The 14,870-nt window shown below is 49.3% G+C and overlaps 1 protein-coding gene across 1 annotated transcript in view; it reads left to right on the top strand.

Annotated features, from left to right (window-relative positions):
* Positions 1-4,751: 4,751 nt before the first annotated feature.
* Positions 4,752-14,870, top strand: part of ETFB (electron transfer flavoprotein subunit beta) — a 65,243-nt gene continuing 55,124 nt past the window's right edge. The window contains exon 1 of the mRNA XM_088443667.1: positions 4,752-4,951. Coding sequence (XP_088299793.1) covers positions 4,898-4,951 — 54 coding nt within the window. The 5' untranslated portion in view covers positions 4,752-4,897. The remainder of the gene's footprint in view (positions 4,952-14,870) is intronic.

The following is a 14,870-nucleotide window of genomic DNA, read 5'->3' as shown; positions in this document are numbered from 1 at the left end:
GCGATTGTCGGCTGACTGCGTAGCGGCCGCGCTGTGCACACGCCAAGGTACCTTAGCGATGCTGCTTGCAGTGGGCATTAATTTGCAAAGTGATTGAGGGGCGGTTATGGGGAGTGGCTGCGAAAACACAGGTGTGCTGCAACCGTTTTCGGGGAGCGTCTCAGCCTACAACTGCAATACCGTATGCAGATAAAGTGGTTCTGACGTCTCAGATCAGGCGGCCATTCTGCTCGACCATTGGGCTACCCAGATGGCCGATTATTGAATGATCTGCGATGGCGGCTGCGCCCTGAATGCCCTGCATGCTGGTACTTGTGGTTCTCCAAGTACCAGCATCCGGGGGAGGCTTGCTGGGATCTGTAGTTCTCCAGCAAAAGACAAGATTAGTTAATCTATTTTATACACACACTGCACACAATCAACCCGGCACCCACCGGCCATTGGTGCCAGGGATAGCCCCGGGCTTTCAGCCCAGGTCTGAGGTGCCTCAAAGAGGGGGACCCCTTTATTGGGGGGTCCCCATCTCCCCAGGGAACCCAGGCCTGGGCTGACTAGCGTTCAGGGGTAATGGTTTGGCCAGGGGACCTGGAGAAAGGGTTCCCATGGCTGTGGAATTACCCCCCTCTAGAAAGAGTCCGGTGCTGGTTATGGAAAATACAGGGGACCCCTACTCGTTTTGTCCCCTGTGTTTCCAAAACCAGGACCAGCTCGCTGAGCCCCGTACTGGTTGTGCAGAATACAGGGGACCCCTACTTCTTTTGTCCCCCTTATTTTTACAACCAGGACTGGCTCTGATATGTTTTTAGGGGGATGCCCACATCACTTTTTATTTTTATTATACACTTTACAATCTTTTACACAGATGCATGCATGGATATCACTGATCTATGCGTGCATCTGTGCCTGAAGCAGTTCTGGGAGGGGAGTGTGACGGCCACATTGTCCAGGTGTGAACGACATATCGCCTGATCGTTCGGTAGTGCATACACACTGCACGGTAAAAGGGGAATCATTAACGATATTGACAGATCTTCCTGCAAGTACAAAAGATCTGAAGATGAGAACAATGATTCGCGGGAACGGGTATCGGGATCGTGATAGAGTGTACACACTGGACAATGTACACCCAATACGCCGGAATCTGACAAATCGCTCAAGATATCGTCTAGTGTGTAGGGGCCTTCACTGTGACTATGACTGTCCCGTACTGTGACCAAACGTTGCCTGTCCTTCACTGTCACTGACTACATGTCCCGTTGCCTCTTATATATTTTTCTGTCTGTCACAAGCTCCCTACTTTCCTGCTCACCCCACAAGCCTCTTCTAAACCTTTCTTGGCTCGTGTGCATACAGACTTCCATAAGCATATGCTGTTGTACAGGAGGGGGACCACCCACAACACTGAGTCCTGGCATTGTTATGACAGCCAGAGATTGCTCCCGCATAATGTAGGGCACTGATTAATCCCATCATTGCCAACTCATATGTGTGTGTTTAGGTACCAAAGGACAATTTGAAGCACAAAGAATCAGCATTTAGACTGCCGCCACATAAAATAAATAGAGGCACTAAAGTACATTTATGAAAGTGCTAATACAGTAGAAGAATTCTATTTTGCTCACAACAGATTACCTATAGATACAATAATTGTACTGGTGGTTTCTATCTAGAAAAAAATGTATGTAGCAGGTGACTGTGTGCATTATGGTGACATCTAGTGGACAAACAACACATTACATATAGGAGCTTATTCAGAGTCAGACCCATTCGTTATGGCCCTCATTCAGAGCCACTCGCAAAAAGCGAGCGTTTGCTCTGAATGAAGGCGGCCGCTTTTGCTTTGAAAGCCGGCCTCCTGGACGCTCGCTAAGCTGTGGGTTACCACCCACAGCTTTAGCGAGTGACCAGGTGATGCGACGAGACCCTGGTGGTAGGGTCTCGTCTACCGCAAGCCCCAGGTAGCTTCCTGCTCTAACAGAGCAGGAAGCTCCCTACTGACATCACTGGTGATGTCAGTAGGTCCGCCTACAAACGACAGGCGTTCCTTCAGGAAGCCATCGTTTGTCCGGCCACCCCACCCCGCCTACAAAACGGGGCGAGCTGTCGATCAACATCGACAGCCACCCTGTTTGTAGCGAGCCCCCAGAGTGAGTGAATTTGTCACTCGCTCCGGGGCTTCGAGCACTGCGCGTGCGCAGGCCCTCACCATCGACCCACTTGCGAGCGCATAGCGCTTGCGAGCGGGTCTGAATGAGGGCCTATATGCGGCCGTTCGCGCCCAGCATATGTAAATTCAGCTAAGTGACGTCAAGGCAGTCGCTCGTACGGCAAGGAATAAGCACGCCCACTATGTCTTGGCGAGCGATTACTTTGTGTTTGTAGACGCCCACCAGCCAGTATTTAGCCGCGCTCTTGCGTACGTCATCTTCCGGTAGTGCAAGAAACCATTGGTACATCGAGCACCATCGGATGCGATCACAGTGCTTGAGGTTGACTATACCCTGCCGCAAGCACTGCGAGCACTTCAGTGTATATTTCAACCAAGTGACGTGTCCTATGACGCTGGCTGTTAACTATGCACGCCTCTGAAATGGCGCTAATATTCTCAGGCACGCCTGTGTTCGCCCCTCCCCATTTCCAGTGGACTGCCCCTGTTGCCATCCACAAACGGTCTCTCCTGTCACTCATTCAGCTGGGCTGTCTATGTTTAGGCTTCCCGATCGCTCGTACCAGTTCGCGCACGTGCAAAACAATGCATATGCATGCGCACAGTGAAAAACATCGCTCGCTATGAGCAATCGCTTGTTAGCGAATGGGTCTGAATCAGGCCCATAGTGTACATACAGAAATCCAAACAGTTATGAAGTGTGTGAGTGTGTTGTTGGGATATTGATGTGTGTATGATGTTGGGGCGTTGATGTTGTGAGTATGATACAGGTGATAGTGTTGTTTGTATTATGTTGGGGTTATGGTGTAGTATAAGATTTTGGGATAATGGTGTTGTGTGTATGATGTTGGGGTTGTGTGTATGATGTTGGGGTGATGGTGTAGTATAAGATTTTGGGATAATGGTGTTGTGTGTATGATGTTGGGGCACTAATGTAGTGTGATGTGGGGGTGCTGGTGTGTGATGTCGGGGTGCAGGTGTTGTGGATGATGTTGGGGTACTGGCGTTGTGTCTATGATGTTGGGATAATGGTGCTGTGTGTCTATGATGTTGAGGTACTGGCGTTGTGTGTAATGGGGAGCTGGCACTTGTCTCTGACACAGGTGCGTCATCTCACCACCTCCTCCCCTGATAGTTTGGGGAACTGGATGACAGATTCTGCAATAACTGGGGGTGATTCAATCCAGCACGATGCTGAATAGCCCCAGCAAAGAGATCCTATTCAATTCACTGAAATGTTAAGTCCGACTAGAAGCACTTAAGTTGGAGAATGCTGTTTACCGCGCCGTCAGCTGGGTGTTTGATCACGGTGACCGCCATTCTATGACTAATGTGGCACCCGCAAAGCTGTTAGAGCTGCACTAAGCTGGAAAACAGCATTGCGGCCGGCATTTGAGTCGGATTTCTTCTTGTAACTCAGGAGGGTGCAAGCAGAAATCCTGTAGTTGGACTTAACAGCTCGCAGGGGAGACAGTGTCTGATTGTGTGAGCCATGTTTCTGTTATCGCCAGAAGGTTGAGGTTAGTTGAGATAAAGAGGACATGGATGGATGTTAGTTTGTTGCAGACAGAGCGTGCATTCTATAAGGCACGTTTTAGTGACTTGGAGGGTGAAGGGAGGCATGCAATGTTTATGAGGTTAGCTGGATTTATAGTCCATTGTGAGTGGGGCATATAGGTGGGGCTTGGATTTGGTGATATATCACCAGCTAATAGAATAGAAGCAGCAGGAGAGAGATATAAATATATTTATGGGATGTGTATTAAAGATTTTTATGGCGACAGGTTGTGAATGTCATTGTCAATGTGTATAGATATGTAAAAAGCTCTTGTGTGTTCAGTTCATGAGAGGGGAGTAGATGATTGAGGTGGCATTAGTTTAGGCACCCCAAAATAATTATAATAATTTGAAAAATAACTGTTCTTATAATTTTTTTTTCAATTTTTCTAGGTGCCCTCAAAGTACCCCAAAATCACCTTTTCCTACTTTTTTTTATGCATTTTTCGTTTAATTCGTCTGAGATTAAACAAAAATAGTTGTTTTTTTTTTTTTAATCATTTTCTTGCATTTCTAAAAAACCCCGCCACAAATCAGCCATTTGACACCATTTCAAAACCTACAGTACCTTCCTAATACCCAAAAGCAGCCTTCTATACGGTCCTGCTAACGAAATTATCCATTTTGGGGGATCCAGGATGGTCTCGCCACATTTTCATACATTTCTCGCAAATCTCATTTGGCAGTCAATTCACACCCCTCCGCTGCGAGCAGTGCGAATAGGCATTTTTAAATAGATTGGGGAATTCTCGAGAGCGCGCTTGGCTGCGAAGTGTGCGAGTTTCAAGAAACAAACTCGCCATCCGCACCTAATTGGATTCAGTCTTAATATATAATAATACATACACACACACGCTTTTTTGCTTTATTACACTGGCTGAAACAGTATCTGTCTTATTTCTAGTGCTCTATAACTCATTGTCGTCCTTAAGAGACTTTTCTGCCCAAATCAAACATGGCGGCCCGAGCAGTCCTCTAAAGACGAGTCAGCAGGTGACGTCGGCGTCAGCGATTGGTTGGCGTGTGGAAGCACGTGGACAGTCAGCGGCGCCCGGCGTTGCGATTGGTCGCCTGCTCCGGCGGCCGCTTGGCACAGGCTCGGGTGTGTGATGTGATTGGCTGGCGGCTGGCCGCCGGGAGACCTTCACCTGAGACACTGAGGCTGCGGGAAAGATGGCGCTGAGGGCCCTGGTCGGTGTCAAACGGGTCATAGACTACGCGGTGAAGGTGAGACCGGGAACCGGGGCGGATGTCCGTGGCCGGAGAGTGTATGGTCGGGACCCGGGCTCTCTGTCAGTGGGAAGTGCTGCCCAGTGGAGCTTGCAGTCTATGTTCCCCCATCACATGGGCACACTAGGGGTTATTACTGACATGCCATGTAACCTTGCTGTATGTGTTGGAGGAAACAGGATGAATATGCTAACTCTACGCAGATCATCTCGGTGCTGTTAAGCAGCAATGCTAACCACTGTGCCAACCCTGATGACCCAATTAAACATCTCCAAAAAATCAGTAAATGCACCCACATTCTCCAGCAATGTGTATGAAGGTCTCCATACGTTGCCATATTATGCCTTTAACTTGGGACACACAGGAATTACACAGAGTCTGTGGCTGGCTGGCTGGCTGACTTCCAGTCTACATTTAACCAGCCACAGATCCTGTGTAATTCACATGTGTCCTGAATGAATGGGATGATATGGTAAGCCTGCCGGTACTACACCTGTGGCACATGCTACTTGTGAGGTTCTCCACTTTGCTTCAAATGCAGCTGGGGGGAGCGCAGTAGGCGGTGGTGTAAGGGGACGGTCTTGGGGGAGAGCAATGGGAGATGGCTAGTGGAGAGCAGCGGGGTAGAACAGAGGAAGATGGTGGGGCTGAGTAGCAGGAGATGGCACAGGAAGCGAGGCATCCGTAGATGACAGGGGGGGTAGAGACAGGCAGCATGAGTTGTATGAGGGTAGGGAGATGATTGGGGGAGCAACAGGTGAGATAGGGTGGTGCCAGAGAGCACAGTGGGAGATGGCAGGGGTAGTGCAGTGGGAAATAGGTCAATGGGTGCAGTGCAAGGATGATGGTAGGGAGAGTAGAGGAAGATAATGGGTGGTGCGGTTGGAGGTGGTGGGGGGAGAGCAAAGGAAGATATTGGGCAGTGCGGTTGGAGGTGGTGGGGGGGAGAGCAAAGGAAGATATTGGGCAGTGCAGTTGGAGGTGGTGGGGGGAGAGCAGAGGAAGATAGAGAGTGGAGTGGAAGATGGCGATGAGAGCAGTGCTGGATGCCTTGAAGCAGGTAAAGATTATTTGGAGAGCAGGGGGAGAAGAAGAGATGAGACTGAGTTGGCCTGGGGAGAGATGGAATAGTTGGTCATGGGAGAGTGGGTAAATTGTGTGGAGAGAAGGAGTAGATGGTAAAGGGGGCAATGTTGTAGAGAGCAGTGGTTGATGATGTGTACAGCGAGACGAGACCAGGAGGTAGTGATGAGGGGCACAGTGAGATATGGTGGTGGTGATGGAGGTGTTAAGGAGAGTAGTGAAAGGTGTCTTTGGAAAGTGGTGGAGGTGTAGAGGAGAGCAGGGAGTGCGGTGGTAGGAGACAGCGGTGGGTAGAGGGAGAAGGCAGGAGATGATCAAGGGGTAAAGCTAGTCAGCGGGAGATGATCAGGGAGTAGAGGGAGACAGCGAGTGAAGACCCAGGGTAATATGGTGGTGCTGGAGATGGCAGGGAAAGATTGTTGGGAAACTAGTTCAGTGAAGGTGGCGTGGGTAGAGCGGCAGGAGATGAGGGGAAGCAGTTGAGTTGGTGCTCATGCAGAGGGAGATTGCTGCTGTGATGAACAGCAGTGCAGTGTGAGATAGCAGGGGGAGAGCTCTGAAGATGATGGGGGAACAGCAGGTGCGGTAGCAGAGAGCACAGTAGGAGATGGTAGGGGTAGAGCAGTGGGCAATAGGTCAATGGGGGCAGTGCACGGAGGATGGTAGGGAGAGCAGCGGGAGATGAGGGGGAAATGTAGTTGGAGGTGGCGGGGGTAGAGCAGAGGAAGATGGCGATGAGAGCAGTGGAGGTGGCTGGAGGAGAGCAGTGGGCGATGGCAGAGAGAGCAGGGTGAGATTATTTGGAGAACAGGGGGAGAGGATGAGAAGAGACGGAGTTAGCCTGGGGAGAGAAGGAATAGTTGGTCATGGGAGAGCTGGTAGATTATCTGGAGAAAAAGAATAGATGGTAAAGGGGGCGATGTCAGGTAGAGCAGGTATTGATGAGGAGCACAGTGATATATAGCAGTGGTGATGGAGGCATTGGGGAGAGCAGTGGGAGGTGTAACAGAGAGCAGTAAGCGATTGAGGCGTCTAGAAGAGTGGTGATAGTTAAGGTGTTGAGGAGAACCGTGATTGTTAGGTGGAGCGGGGTCAGGCAGAGCAGTGCTGATGGTATTGGCAGAGGTGTAAAGAGAGAGCGGTGGTTGTAAGGAGGTGCTGGGGAGAGCAGTAGGAGGTGGTGGAGGTGTCTGGGGGAGAGAGGTGGTGGTGGTACTTAGTGTTCATTCTAGCACCCTGCACATGTCGCAACCCGTGCAGTACCTCTTTCCTGCTTAGGGTGTTGCTCTCTGGTGCTTCTAGCACACTCTGGTCTGTATCCCTACAGTTTGTTGTATCAGCTGAGTGTGCTAGAAGCACCAGAGCAGAGAACAACACCCCAGGCAGGAAAGAGAAACTGCGCTGGTCGTGACAGGTTCATGGAGCTAGAAAGAACACTAGTACTGGATGTGGTGGTGGTGGGGGAGTTGTTGGTGAGGGCAGGGGTAAGTGAGAGCAGAGAGCTGGCGGAGGTGTCTTTTGGTGAGGTGTTGAGGGAGGTGTCGGGGAGTGCGGGGGTGGTGAAGGTGTTGCGGAGAGTAGTAGAGCTGCTATGAATAGCAGGGGAGATGGCGGGCACTATATATCTCTTTATGCTATGTCCATGTTTGTTTTTCCTTTTTAATAAATGTTTTGCTCTATAAGAGAATAATACATTCGCTAGTGTAAATCATTAGTGCTGCTGTTAGAGTCCTCATACATCTACACAAGACATTGTTTATATTTTACCAGCCGTAGAACAAGTTGTAAACCAGCCGATGAATTGCGATTCATTCTTTTATTAACACATTTCATTTTTACGACTTTAACGTCGTCTACAAATAACTACATTTTTATTAGTAAATTGTATGAAGAGACAATGGGAGCTTCTGCAGCGCAGTCGTAAAATCTAATTTAATAAATAGTGGCTCGGTTTATAGTACGCAGTCGGAAGGACTGTGGTAACGCAGTATAAAGGGACTGACGTCCCGCAGTTCATACACACCTAATGTACTTATATCTCACAGTAACATCTTACCATTATACAAACCGCTGTGTTTTAGAAGCGTAATAGAGATACATAATTTTTTGTGTGTTGGTTTTTTTTCTCCCTTGTACTTGGGCGGAAAATCTGTTTCTGTCTTTGACTTTTAGGAACTAATGAGGTGACTTGAGCTGTAAATCACTTGTGGCGCTGGCTTATCTGTTGCTTCCTTCCCTGATCGCTCAGCAGATGAAGTGTCTTCTGTGATGAATAAGCGTCAGCTGTCAATGGGAGCAGATGATTTGTATGTAAATGACTGAGCGGAGACAGAGCCGTCGCTGCTTTTCATCCCTCACTTTCGAGCACGTTTCTAGTGGGAAGCATCGGCAGATTTTCCTGCTGTACTTTCTGTATCAGTGTAAGACATGTGCGTCACGTAATCAGAGCGGCCCTCTACACACACAGCTGTGTGGTAGCTTCTATCTTTGTTCATAGACAATTACTGAATCGGTGATCGCAAATACGCGCTATAGCGCGTATTTTACCCGGTTATGAAGGCTGGGGACTCGCTTTTAAAAAAGAGCCAGGGATGCGCTGTGCCGCTGCCAATCCCTCTCAGGCTGTCGGGGATTGGCTGCACCACAGCGCGTCCCCGGTGACTCGGCCCAGCCGCCTTGCACGCGTCACTAAGAGCGCTGCTGTCAATCAAATAGGCGCCGGTCGTGAGTCAATTAAAGCTCGCGGACCAGCAGCCATTCGGCAGCGGCTGCTGGTACGCGAGCTCCGATTGACTCGCGCACGGCGCCAGATTTGTATGACAGCAGCGCTATTTTCAAGGGCTGCACTGAGTGTTGGTCCGGTGCGGCTGCTTGCTGAGGCGGGGGTGCCAGGCAGCTGGTGAGGTCTGCTAGAGGGACACTGGGCATGATTCAGACCTGCTCGCAAGCACTATATGCGCTCGCAAGTGGGTCGATGGCCGGGCAGCCGCATGTGTGCCCCGGAGTGAGCGAGAAATTACTCGCTCCGGGGCTCGCAACAGAACGGGGCGGCTGTCGATGTTGATCGACAGCTTGCCCCGTTTTGTAGGCGGGGAGGGGGGGGGGTGGCTTCACAAATGGAGGCAAATGCCGTTTGTGGGCGGCCCTACTGACATCACCAGTGATGTCAGTGGGAGAGCTTCCGGCTCTATTAGAGCCAGAAGCTCTCTGGTGGCTGGCCAAACGTAGGCGTTCCCGAAGGAACTCCTGCCATTTGAGGGCGGCCCTACTGAGCAGGAAGCTCACTGGGGCTTGCGGGGACGAGACCCTACCACAAGGGTCTCGTCGCAAGCCCCAAGCCCCTGGCCGCTCGCAAAAACTGGGTGGTCACCCACAGCTTAGCAGGAGGCCGGCTCCAAAAAAAAGACTGCTGGGGAGGGGGATGCATAATGTATAATAGCATAATGTGTAAGGCCAGGCACTGCTGTGAGGCATAATGTGTAAAGGGCATTATTGTGTGGCATAATGTGTAAAGGGCATTATTGTGTGGCATAATGTGTAAAGGCCGGGTATTAATATGTGGCATAATGTGTAAAGGGTATTACTGTGTGACGTAACGTGAATAAGGCCTACTATACAGTGAAAAGCTAAAACGGCCATCCCCTCTCGCGGGCCTCAGTGACCGGCACGGCATATATTCACACTGCAGGGAGAGCTTGAGGGCAGTCCAGCATCTCCGTGAGTGCCGGGCACGTCCCCTACAGTAATGAAAAGGAGACGCATCTCAAGGAGATGTCCCCTTTTCTAAATGACCACACCCCTTTTTCGGACGTGTGGTCTGAAAGGCGGCCCCAGTCTGTCCTAACAAGACAACTAGGTCATTATAGCAGATACCTGGAATATGTGCTGTGGTCTCCTGTACATACATCCCGGTAGTTTTTAATATTTATATACCAGCTTAGTGTTCCTTCTAGCTCCGGCGGGAGGCAGGGCGCCGGAGCTAGAGAGGGCATGCACGCGCGCGCGACCCAGAAGGGGGCGTGGTCATTGGAAAAGGGGGCGTGTCTATAAGGGGGTCACTCTTGGGGGCGTGCCCGGCACTTACGGACACGCCGGGCAGCCCCCACGCACTGCAGACAAGGAGAATAGATGCCGGGCGCATGCGCCCGGCGTCTATTCTCCGGCGGTGACCGGGTCACCGCATGTTTCTCCACCCGCGGGACACTGCGTCCCGCGGGTGAGAGCGGCTCCCGCAGGCTGTGAGGGCAGGGCGCTTTTTGCCCTCCTCCTGGAGGGCAGAGTGCTCTTTGCCCTCCAGAAGGAGGGCAGGGCGCCGCGCCCCGCTAAAACAGCCTAGCGGGAACGCTACCAGCTCAGAAAGTGGCTGCCTTCTAGGATAAATATGCCTCTTTTTGGAATCGGTATGATATACCGCCAGAAGCTAGCCTGGCGGATGTCATACCGACCCTGGAAAGCAGACAGTGAGGATCCCGACGGAGGTGAGTACCCCACTATCACTAACCCTTTCCAACCCTAACCCTCCCTTAGGGGTGCCTAATCCTAACCCCCCCTGTGAGTGCCTAAACCTAACCCCCCCCTTCCCCGCAGCCTAAACCTAACACTTCCGGGGAGGGGGAGGGGTGTCTAACCCTAACCTCCTCCGGGGCCTAACCCCCCTTCCCCTGGCCTAACACTCCCGGGGGGGGGGGGCCTAACCCTGAGTCCCCTCCCCGGGAGCCCCTAGCCTAGATGGCGGCTGTCCACCCCCGTCTTACCTTCGTTCGGTCTGCCGGGCGTCGGACTCCCATCGTAGGTATAATGACAGACATTGAGATTTCGACGCCTGTCATTAGACCCCTGTCGGGATTACACAGTCGGGAAGCCGGCGGTTGGCATTTAGACCGTTGGCTTCCTGACTGCATCCCCTCTTTTTACCTAAAGCATAATTCATAGGCTAACCATACTATCCCTTTATGTATACATAGGCTAGCCATACTAGCCCTTTATGTATACACAGGCTAACCATACTATCCCTTTATGTATACACAGGCTAACCATACTATCCCTTTATGTATACACAGGCTAACCATACTATCCCTTTATGTATACATAGGCTAACCATACTATCCCTTTATGTATACATAGGCTAACCATGCTATCCCTTTATGTATACATAGGCTAACCATACTATCCCTTTATGTATACATAGGCTAACCATACTATCCCTTTATGTATACACATAGGCTTACCATACTATCCCTTTATGTATACACATAGGCTTACCATACTATCCCTTTATGTATACATAGGCTAACCATACTATCCCTTTATGTATACATAGGCTAACCATACTATCCCTTTATGTATACATAGGCTAACCATACTATCCCTTTATGTATACATAGGCTAACCATACTATCCCTTTATGTATACACAGGCTAGCCATACAATCCCTTTATGTATACACAGGCTTACCATACTTTTCCTTTATGTATACACAGGCTTACCATACTTTCCCTTTATGTATACACAGGCTTACCATACTATCCCTTTATGTATACACAGGCTAACCATACTATCCCTTTATGTATACACAGGCTAACCATACTATCCCTTTATGTATACACAGGCTAACCATACTATCCCTTTATGTATACACAGGCTAACCATACTATCCCTTTATGTATACACAGGCTAACCATACTATCCCTTTATGTATACACAGGCTAACCATACTATCCCTTTATGTATACACAGGCTAACCATACTATCCCTTTATGTATACACAGGCTAACCATACTATCCCTTTATGTATACACAGGCTAACCATACTATCCCTTTATGTATACACAGGCTAACCATACTATCCCTTTATGTATACACAGGCTAGCCATACTATCCCTTTATGTATACACAGGCTAACCATACTATCCCTTTATGTATACACAGGCTTACCATACTATCCCTTTATGTATACACAGGCTAACCATACTATCCCTTTATGTATACACAGGCTAACCATACTATCCCTTTATGTATACACAGGCTAACCATATCCATGTGGGGATATCTGATGCTGTTGGGGGTATCCGATGGGCATTTTAGGGGCATGTGGGAATGTGAGGTGGCATGTGGGGAGGTCTGAGAGGCATATGGGGAGCTGTAAAGCATAAGTTATGATATGACCCAGAAATGGTCAGGTAGGAACCCATTTTTTGTAATGTGGGGGTCCCTGGGACCCACATATTTTGTCACTCGGCGCGATTACTGCGGAGGTAGAGGGGTAATATTGCTGTGGACAAAAATCCAACAGATCACACTACTTATACATTTGCAAGTCCAAAAATGTGCCAAGGGATACTCTTATTATGATCATTTATTTACAGGGCGCCACTATATTCATTTATTAGTTAGTATGAGGACAAATCTGCGTTACGTGCACCCTCTGGGACTTGCGTGGGATGCAGCGCTGCATTGAATAGCACAGGGCTGACCATTAGCAACAGGGTGCACCCTGCAGCTGATTGAGTCTGCCCCATAGACTGATAGGAAGGGCATTGGAGACCAGGACAATGGAGGGAGAGAATGAATGTCCCTGTGCGTGGAGCTTGCACACAGGGGTTGGCAATAAGCAGCCCTCCAGCTGCTGTTGAACTACACATCCCAGCACGCCCTGCAACCCGTTTTAGCATGGCCAAAGACACACAAAAAAGAATTACAGATGCACAACTCCAACGTTACTCATTCTATATAATAATACATTTTGCAATAGAATTTTGCAAATAATAAGAGGTTTTGGCATAATCATGGCCATGGTTATGGGCCTACCCACCGCGCCCAGGTAACCTCTGAGGGTAGGTCCCTGACATACTGGGGTTGAAATCCAGAGCGCAGGATACCCCCAAACCAGCCCAGCTGAGCCACCCCAGGGCATCGCTCCAATAAGGAAAGGTGAAGTGTAATAAGGTGTAGGATAGATCAGAGCAGCTGCTGCTGCATGTAGGGAGGTGAGAAATAAAGATGTGAAAATAATACATATATATTAAACAAACAATGAAAGTGCTAAAAGTGAAAGGAAAAATGTGTATATAATGTGATGCCCTGAAGCAGCCCAACCAAAGCAATCCAGGGGACCCACGCCCCAAAAATCAACCCATAGCTGCACTACAGTATAAACATTTGAGGACTTACCTAGATTGTGCCTTGTACTAAAGTGCAGTCAAGATGCCAGATCCCTGCTTAAAACCAATAAGGGACAGGTGGGAAGGGGTGCTAGCCTAGATTGAAGGTGTCTCATACCTTCAAGTGTGCATAGGAGCACACTAAATAGAATATGTGGAAAGGGGGGCCCTAGACTGCACACCCTGAAAATATATGTAATGGGAGGTGCTACCTGTGGAGACTATTGTTGCAAACACACAAAAAAGAATTACAGATGTACAACTCCAACGTTACTCATTATATATAATAAATAATAATACATTTTAGCAATAGAATTTTGCAAATAATCATCTGCGACTTTGTACATATTTAATATATACTGCTGTGTGGTTATAGGTGCAGCCCGGTGTCTATGGTACAGATCAAGTGGTGTTTGTCTGAAGTGCGAAGTGGATGCAAATTTTAATAAAAAAGAAATCGTTCTGCTACACTGATCGGTGTGGCTCAGTCATGAAAGGCGTCTCGCTCCGGATGGCGTATTGAGGCTGTGTCTGAGGACACATCTGCAGTTCAATATACCGCACTTTTGTTTTTTTGGCTCCTCAGTAGCGGCATAAAACCAGCAGCATACATGAGCTAGGTGTATAGTAGGGGTAGAGTCACCCGTACAGATTTCGTCTGATGCTCTCTCCAATTCTTGAATATCTGAAAGTACTGTGGGGAGGTGCTACCCACTACCAAATTATACGTAGTTGAAAACAAGGGAAAAAGATAGTGAAGAAGTGCGCTGATCATGAGCTAGGATTGGTCAGGTAACCTGAAGGCGGCCCAGCACCGTAGTAAGTATCAATAGATTCCCTTACTCACGCCTGATATGTGCGTGCCTGAAAAGGGGGCGTGGTCTTACAGCACACCACCGGTTTCATCACTCCTGGGGCGTGGCCAGCCGACTCCTCAGTGTTAGGGAGCTGGGGCGCTGCACAGTAACGTCACCGCGCAGGAGAGGCCGGCATTTTGGTGTCACCCCCCTTGGTGGGTGACATCGGAATGGTCCGCACTCCCCTAGTGACACTACTGGCAAGTATGTCTGTGTGTTTCTGCTGGTCCAACCCTTGGTATAATGGGTGAGATCTGCCAGACACAAGGGTTTGAATGCTGCGTATTACCAATAGACGGGTTGAAGAGGTGCCTGGTGAAAACTTGCACGGTTTCCCACAGATCTGGTGGCCATCCTAATCTAGGTGACCATTTGTTTGTTCAAGGTAGATGTTCCCGCTACAAAATGAGCAGCTGGTTTAATAGTAACAGGCTCACCTTTTTGAAAATCAATCAGTTGTAATTAATCTGCATGAGATCCTTGTGTTGGCATCCTGTAGGGCAATGCCAGTCGGGCATCTTGGAATGCCCATATTTACTAATGAGGAAAATGTTACAGTATGTACATAAACTTACTATTCCCTGGTCACAGCAAGGCGGTTTTATTGTTTAAGTGCAGACCTGTGACCTTTTGACAGCTGAACCACCTTGGCGGGACGGTTTCTACTTCAGGGTCCATAGGGGGTCCACAGGGTTGACCTTGGGGTATAGGTTGGGAACCAAATCCGGGCACCACGCAGTTAAAGCTTTTAGCTCCCAGGATGCACTGGGTCCACTCTCCCTATAACCCCACCCCCAAGCCAGAGGCACCTCAGTT

This window comes from Taudactylus pleione, unplaced genomic scaffold, assembly GCF_031769625.1.
Source record: "Taudactylus pleione unplaced genomic scaffold, aTauple2 ptg000332l, whole genome shotgun sequence".
Lineage (NCBI taxonomy): Eukaryota > Metazoa > Chordata > Amphibia > Anura > Myobatrachidae > Taudactylus > Taudactylus pleione.
The sequence above is the reverse complement of the archived record's forward strand: the minus strand, read 5'-3'. Positions and strand labels throughout refer to the sequence as shown.